Source organism: Cherax quadricarinatus, chromosome 28 (assembly GCF_038502225.1).
Source record: "Cherax quadricarinatus isolate ZL_2023a chromosome 28, ASM3850222v1, whole genome shotgun sequence".
NCBI lineage: Eukaryota > Metazoa > Arthropoda > Malacostraca > Decapoda > Parastacidae > Cherax > Cherax quadricarinatus.
Window position 1 is genome coordinate 32,233,865 of NC_091319.1, and position 8,199 is coordinate 32,242,063.

Genomic DNA, 8,199 nt, shown 5'->3' on the forward strand with positions numbered 1-8,199 from the left:
CGTATCGAGATTACTTGAACCATGTGCAGTTCAGGGACGGGCAGTATTGGGTGCGACTCCCATGGAAACCGGGCCACCCAACGCTGCCCACTAATTTCAAGAGGGCACGTGGTCAGTTGAATTCATTGGTGAACAGCCTGACCAGGAAGGGTCTGGTGGGGAAATATGATGATATTATTAAGGAACAGCTGGCCCTTGGGTTCATCGAGAAAGTGCCCAATGCCAGCCCTGGGGAAAACACCCATTATCTTCCACACATGGCAGTCACCAAGGAGTCGGTAACCACTCCCATCAGAGTAGTCTTCAACTGCAGCTCGCAGGCGAGTCCCCGAGAGCCATCGTTGAATGACTGTCTGCTCACAGGGCCCTCCCTGACGCAGAAATTAGCAGATGTGTTGTTGAGATTCAGGACGGAACAGTACGCCTATGCGGCAGACATTAGCAAAGCCTTCCTACGTATTGGGTTGCAGCCACAGGATAGGGACTACACAAGGTTCTTGTGGCTGGCTAACAGGGAGATGCCCAAGCAAGGGTATGATACCTATAGATTCAGGGCAGTGTTGTTTGGTGCCACTAGTTCACCATTCCTATTACAGGCTACCATAGACTACCACCTTGTGAACTGTAACAGCCCGCTTAAAGAATTACTGAAGACCCTATTTTATGTAGACAACATGCAGGGTACCACCTCAGATGAAAGGCTGTTGATGGATATTTACCGAGAGTCTAATCAGGAGATGCTCTCAGCTAACATGCCATTGAGAGAATGGGTGACAAACAATCCAACGTTGCGGGGCATGGTGGAACATGACTATACTGGCTACTCAGTGCCTGAGGTAACATCGGTGTTGGGACTAGAGTGGGAAGTCAAGGAAGACAGACTTAGGCTAAAGAGGAAGCCTGATGGGGAAGGGAAGCTGACCAGGAGGTCTTTGCTGAGCAAAGTGCAGACTGCCTTCGATCCTTTGGGTTTGTTGACACCCATCACCATTCGAGGGAGGATGCTAGTACAACAGACCTGGGAGCTGAACCTAGGTTGGGACGACCCACTGCCAGAAACAGTCTGCCAGGAGTGGGATCTGGTTAACAAAGACCTAGCGGAATTGCACGAGTTCACATTCCCCAGGTCCATCGGGTGCACCGGGCGGGATTATGACTTGCACGTCTTTTGTGATGCCTCCTCCAGGGCCTATGGGGCAGTAGCGTATTTGGTGGCCGGGGACCAAGTCAATCTGGTCACCAGTCGTGCGCGGGTGACACCCCTGAAGGATTGCTCGATCCCAAAGCTAGAGCTCACAGCGATGTTGCTGGGAGCAAGACTGGGTAAGTACGTAGAGGAGGTGTTAAGTAATCTGAGGGTGACACACACCTATGTATGGACAGACTCGGAGGTGGCCTTACAGTGGGTCCAGAATGACAGGTCTAAGCTCCCCTATGTCAGGAATCGGGTAAAGGAGATACGGGAACTACAGTCAACATCAACAATTCTGTATGTGCCTACAGATCAAAACCCAGCCGACCTGATAAGCCGAGGGGTGACACACAGAAAGTTGAGTAAAGGCGAGCTTTGGTTCAAAGGCCCAGACTGGTTACCGGCAAGGGATTGCTGGCCGGAGCAGAAATTCGTGGAGACAATCAGCAGCATAGTACATTTTGCGGGGGAACACGACACTGAATTATTTGACCCCAGGCGCTACTCCTCGTGGAGAAAACTTATAGGAGTCACGGAAATGGTATTTCGATTCGTGAGGAAGCTGCATGACAAGGTAAGCCAGGGTCGACAGTTGTCTCTAGTGGGTCCCAGAGAATATTGGATAAGGCAGTACCAAAGGGGGAGGTTTCCAGGAGTGCTGGAAGTACTTGCGACCCGGCAGCAGGTTATGGCATCAGGACGCGTGTCCAGCGATGACGACTCAGGGAACAGCAAATTGGTTCACTCATTGGGATTGTTCCTAGATCATGCGGGGCTAATAAGATGCAGGGGAAGAATACAAAACTCTGAGCTCAGCTATGGGGCCAAACATCCCGTGCTGCTGGGAAAGGAGGGATGGGCGACAGAGCTATTGATACAAGATGCCCATCAGAGGACCTTACATGGGGGGTTTGGAGATACCCTCACCTGCCTACGTCAGAATTACTGGGTACTGAAGGGTCGAGCTGCCGTCAAAAGGGTGCTAAAGAGTTGCACGGTCTGCCGGCGGTACGATGGGAGGACCCTACCCTACCCAGGTCCACCACCGCTGCCTCAGGAGCGGGTACATAGTGACAGGCCCTTTGAGACTGTAGGAATAGACTATACTGGGGCTATCACATTGAAGAACCCAGGAGACGTTAAGGAGGGCCCTCAGAAAGTATATGTCTGCCTGTTTACCTGTGCCACTACTCGAGCGGTGCATTTGGAGTTGGCAGAAGATATGACGACAGAGACTTTCGTGAAGTTGTTCAGGAGGTTTACTGCCAGATTCCCGTGCCCGCGATTGATTATCTCGGACAATGGCACAAGCTTTAGGGCGGCCGATAAAGTTTTCAGGAATCTTAGGGACGACGGAGAAGTACGAGAACACCTGAAGAGAATAGAGTGCGAGTGGAGGTTCATAGCTCCCAGGGCACCCTGGCAAGGGGGATTCTATGAACGCATGGTGGGCACAGTCAAAAGGTGCATTCGGAAGGTCTTGCACGGCAGGAGGGTGAGCTGTGATGAACTGAGGACAGTGTTAGTTGAGATAGAGGCAAGAGTTAATAACAGGCCTCTGACCTACGTACAAAATGGGATTGACGAGCAAGAAGCTCTCACCCCCAATCACATGCTGTTTGGAAGAAGGATTGAGCCCTTCCCCGCAATTTTGAGTCAGTCTTCCAAGGAGCTGGATTATTATGGGCCAGATGGTCCCCCCATCAATGAAGAACTGCACAGGAGTCACAACAGACTGGTGAACATCCTGGACAAATGGAACCAGGTGTGGCGCAGGGATTACTTGACAACCTTGCGGGAACATTTCTATGGTGCCGACCCCGAGGCGAATAAGATGATGCTAAGTGAAGGGGACCTGGTGCTGGTAGAATCCGAGGCGCCGAGGGCATACTGGCCTCTTGGCCTGGTAGTGTCAACCCACCCAGACAAGGCTGGGCGGTTGAGAATGGTGAAAGTGAGAATGAACGGTGTCGAGACTATAAGACCCATCAACAGGCTTTTGCCTCTCGAGGTCCACACGGTGGGACCAGGACATGAGAAATCAGACCAGAGGTTGAGCGAGCTGAGCGGCCGGACGACCCGTCGAATGGCGCTCGAGTCCAGGGCCCACTGGGGGGGGCCTGCGGGAGGCAGACTTGATCTAGACTTAGCGCCTACCTTCGCCGGCGGGAGGATGTGGAAATTTATTTGGTCCAAATAGTTCCACAGCTCAGATCCAGCATGAGCGTCTGGTCGTCTGAGCCGAGCGACCCTTAAACCCTCCCAAACAAGCAAGGCATTCTCTGGTTGGCGGTTGGTAAGCTTATTTAATTTATAGATTTACTCTTCAGGGAAGGAGTAGGTAGGTTTACTGGTAATACACTAATATTAGGTTTACTAAGGCATCTGTAGATAATGATAGAGTAGACCTAAGACCTTAACATAGGTAGTAATAGGCCGATAATGTAGGCAAACATTAGGATAAGTTAGCTAGGGAGAACTGGCAGCCCTAGCTTGAATGGCGGGGCGCAGGTCACAAAGACAGAATAGCGTCCTTCTTACGATAGACTTCGACTAGACAAGACGTGCCGTGAACATCAGGCGGCGCCCCCACGTGTCTTCACATCTGAGACCTGGGGAAATCTGGTAGAGACACCTCGATGTACCGTAGATGATCTCCTCCATCAGCCCATACAGTAAGACGAGATATTCACCTTTTTCCGTAGGATCTGGCCAGTGACTTAGGAGATTTGTGGGTTGAGTTAACTGAGGGCTCGGCGTGCTACAGAGAGAGTATGCCCAGTAAGTACCAGCGTCTCAGAGTCGTCTGAAGCTAGCGTCTGAGTCTGCATAGTTATACTAGGGGATACATACCCTCTTGGATATAGGAATTTCTGAGGTGCAGGCAGGACACTAATAACGATTGAATATTGCAGGAATTAATGCTCCCGGTTGCACGTGGTTCCCAAGGGGAAGTCCAAGGGGGCTAAAGCTAGGCTTAGGAAGTTGAAGATCAGGATATATGCTGCAACACCAAGTAAGTTAGTCCTTTATACGTGCATGCAGGCGAGGTTTCTTGCAATACCAATCATTTGTGAAAAAATCTGTCCTATAAGCCACTTGTGAGGCTGAGGTACCCATCTCAGAGCTCGGTGTCAACAGAGTTTGCCAGGGTAGGCGACTCACTTGGAGGCAGCCCAGACAAATTTTCACACATGGGTCAAAGGGGATTCCCAGATATTTTACTGAGGAAACTGAAGTGATGGGTTCCCCATTACACCAGACATTAAAATTATTTACCCTTCTCAGTTTATATTTTGTGCCAAAGAGTATGGCTTCAGTTTTCCCGAGGTGTTGTCTACTAACCATTTGCTGCAGGACTCCAGTTCTAGTGTTATTACATTAACTATAGCAGCGCTGTATAGCCCTTGTGGTTTAGCGCTTCTTTTTTTATAATATATTAGCCATATCTTGTGGGTCTTTACCTGACACTAACAGTGCACTGTCATCTGTATACAGTAGGAGTTTGCACTTGACACTGATGGGCATGTAGTTTTACATGACAGAAATTATAAGGGACATTGGGGAACTCCACATGCTATTTTGATTTAAGAACATAAGAAAGAAGGAACACTGCAGCAGCCCCATGGCCCATGCGAGGCAAGTCCAAATCTCCCACCGGCTTAAGCCAATGCCTTGAGGTCAGACACGTCACTTAAGGGAGGAGCACGGCATCCGACCTAGTAGCACAAGCTAGTCAGGTCCAACTCACACACACCCACACCCACTCATCCAACCTATTTTTAAAACTTCACAAAGTATTAGCTTCTATGACGGTACTCGGGAGTTTATTCCACTCATCCACAACTCTATTACCAAACCAGTGCTTTCCTATATCCTTCCTGAATTTGAATTTTTCCAATTTAAAGACATTGCTGCGAATCCTGTCTATGTTAGATATTTTTAACACGCTATTTGCATCCACTTTATTAATTCCTGTTTTCCATTTATACACTTCAATCATATCCCCCCTAATTCTACGCCTTTCTAGAGAGTGCAGATTCAGGGCCTTCAGTATGTCCTCATAGGGAAGACTTCTGATACATGGGATCAACTTTGTCATCCTCCTCTACGTTTTCCAGTGCATTTATATCCATTCTGTAATACGGTGACCAGATCTGTGCAGCATAATCTAAATGAGGCCTAACCAAAGATATATAGAGTTGAAGAACAACCTAAGGACTTCTATTATTTATACTTCTTGCTATGAAGCCAAGGATTCTGTTAGGTTTATTGTGAATGCTTATGCACTGTTGTCTTGGTTTCAGATTGCTACTAACCAGAACTCCTAAATCCTTTTCGCAATCAGTAATACTAAGATCTACATTATTTAGTTTTTATGTGGCATGGTTATTTTCCTGTCCACCATTTAGAACTTTGCATTTGTCAATATTAAACTGCATCTGCCATTTCTCCGACCATTGCATCAGTCTATTCAAATCATCCTGGAGTGCTCTAATGTCCTCATTAGAATGAATTGGACGGCCTATTTTGGTGTTATTAGCAAATTTGCTTATGTCACTATTTATTCCTTCATCTATGTCGTTTATGAAGATTGTGAACAACAAGGGGCCCAACGCTTATCCCTGTGGAACACCACTTGTGACGTGCCCCCATTCCGATTTCTCCCCATTTATGCAAACTCTCTGCTGCCTATTTATTAATCATGTCTCTACACAGGAAAAAAATTCTCCTATTCTGTGTGCCTTAAGTTACCTCAATAGATGCTTTCTTTACTTCCCGTCAGCGTCAACGTGCTCTTTTTGCGGTTCTACCACAAGAACTCTGTAACCTTCTCTCTTCCATTGCCTTTGACACTGCTCGCCTGAATACACAAATTCATTCTTCTAAACTACAGAATGAACTTCAACGTCTCATCTCAGCTAGCCCTTGGTCTAAATTCTCCCTCACTGACTGTGTTACTAACTTGTCTTCTGTCTCACTCTCCCAGTATGAGCTTGAACTTCTTGGTTTTGGTCTTTCCTTTGCCACTTCGCCTGTCCCTCGCGCTGGTATTGCCCTGATTACCTCTTTTGATTCCTTTCGTCAATCTCGTTCCCGTAATCTTCCTGACTTGTCCACTTTTCGTGGCGCTCTCCTTCCTGCTCTTGTTAATCTGTTTTCTAAGAATCACCACCTTCCGCGCCGTTACCAACTTGCCCTTTCTTCACTTAAATCTAACACTAACATTGTCATACTATCTTCTGACAAAGGTTATTCGGTAGTTATCCTTGATCGCGAGGATTACCTCCGTAAAGCTGATGTCTTGCTTTCTGACTCACGCACCTACACTCCTCTCGTTTCCAACCCTCTTGATCACATCAAGAGAACTTTCAACAAGAAACTAAGGACTCTCTCCGACCTCTGTCCTCCTGACTTTGACCTTGTTCAACGGTTTCGTGTCATCTGTCCCTCTCTTCCCTATTTCTATGGCCTTCCCAAAACTCATAAACCTGATATTCCTCTACGTCCTGTCATATCCTCTAGAGGTTCTGTCTCTTATTCTCTTGCTTCTTGGGTGGCCAAAACCCTCACTCCCTTTCTTGGTACTTTTTCTCCTGCCCACCTCCGTCACTCTCAAGACTTCATTGAACGGGTTCGCTCTCTCTCGACCTGTAAGATGCTTATTCTTGACGTTGAGTCCCTCTTCACCAATGTCCCTCTTGATGATGTCCTTGATTTTCTTAGAGAGAAGGCCCATGAAGGGTTTCTACATCTCCCTATACCTACTGATGTCTTTCTTGATCTTATCCGCCTCTGTGTGGACTATAATTCCTTTTCCTTCCAAGGGAAATATTATTCTCAAACCTTCGGTGTCGCTATGGGCTCTCCTCTCTCTCCTGTCCTTGCTAATCTTTACATGGAATACTTCGAGACTGTTCTTCTTCCTACCATCGATGTGCGCCCTTCACTCTGGCTCCGCTATGTGGATGACATATTTGCTCTGTGGCCTCATGACTCCAGTCTCTTCCAACCTTTTCTTGAAGCTCTTAATAATCTTGCCCCTTCCATAAAGTTTAAAGCTGAATGGGAATCTAATTCCTTGCTTCTTTCCCTTGATGTCTATGTCCACCGCTCAGATACAGGTTTTTCCTTTTCCGTTTACCACAAACCTTTGCACAGTGGCATGTACATTCACTACTTTTCCTATCATGCCTCCCATGTCAAGAAAAGTGTTCTTATCTCCCTCTTTCTCCGTGCCCTCCGCATCTTTGATCCTCAGTTCCTTCCAGCAGAAATTTCCACTCTTCATAATTCGTTTTCCCATCTTGGCTACCTTTCCCATTTCATAGACTCTGCGCTCTCACGTGCTAAACGTAATTTCTTCTCTCCCAAACTCTCTAATCCTGGGAACTCTTCTGTCCTCTGCCTTCCCTACATTTCCGGTCTTTCTAATCTCAATAATTCTCTCCGTCCCTTACACATCAAACTTACTTTCCGCCAGACTAACACTCTTCGTACTAATCTCGTTCATACCTCTCCTCCCTCTACAGATGTTCCTGGTGTCTACTCTATTTCTTGCTCCTCCTGTCCTCTTCAATACTTTGGAGAAACTGGCCGATCTCTTTCTGACAGACTTAGGGAGCACGAAAATAGTGTTAGGCTTGCCGACACTAACAATGCTCTTTTCTGTCACGTCAGAGATCATAGCCATCCTATTGACTGGTCTTTAACAGTCGCCGTCTGGTTTAATTCTCCCTAATACACAACTTTCCTTGTATGAATCTTAGTCCTGGCTTCGTCTCTGTAGATGCCTTCCTCTCCCACTACATTGTAAAATGCTCCAAACTTCAGAACAACGGTGACTTAACCTGATTCCTCCTTTTTTCTTCTTCTCCCTCTTCCCCTTTCCTCTTTCCTTTTTTCTCTTCTGGGTTGTCTTTCTTTCTTTTGCCTTGTGTTTCTATTCCTTCATTATTTTTCCATTATTTTCCCTCCCCCCCACCTCTGTGTTCTTGCTCTCCCTC

General features: G+C 47.2%; 1 protein-coding gene across 1 annotated transcript; it reads left to right on the forward strand.

Moving 5' to 3' along the window:
* The first annotated feature begins 223 nt into the window (after positions 1–223).
* On the forward strand, positions 224–4,378 carry LOC138853340 (uncharacterized). The gene is made up of 2 exons (XM_070089516.1): positions 224–3,973; positions 4,108–4,378. The coding sequence occupies exon 1, from the start codon at positions 258–260 to the stop codon at positions 3,390–3,392; it is 3,135 nt and encodes a 1,044-aa protein (XP_069945617.1). The 5' UTR covers positions 224–257; the 3' UTR covers positions 3,393–3,973; positions 4,108–4,378.
* The last annotated feature ends 3,821 nt before the right edge of the window (positions 4,379–8,199 follow it).

Bases quoted from the DNA above. Each gene is read 5' to 3' on its own strand.
- LOC138853340 (XM_070089516.1), top strand. From the start codon at position 258: ATGGCAGTCACCAAGGAGTCGGTAACCACTCCCATCAGAGTAGTCTTC.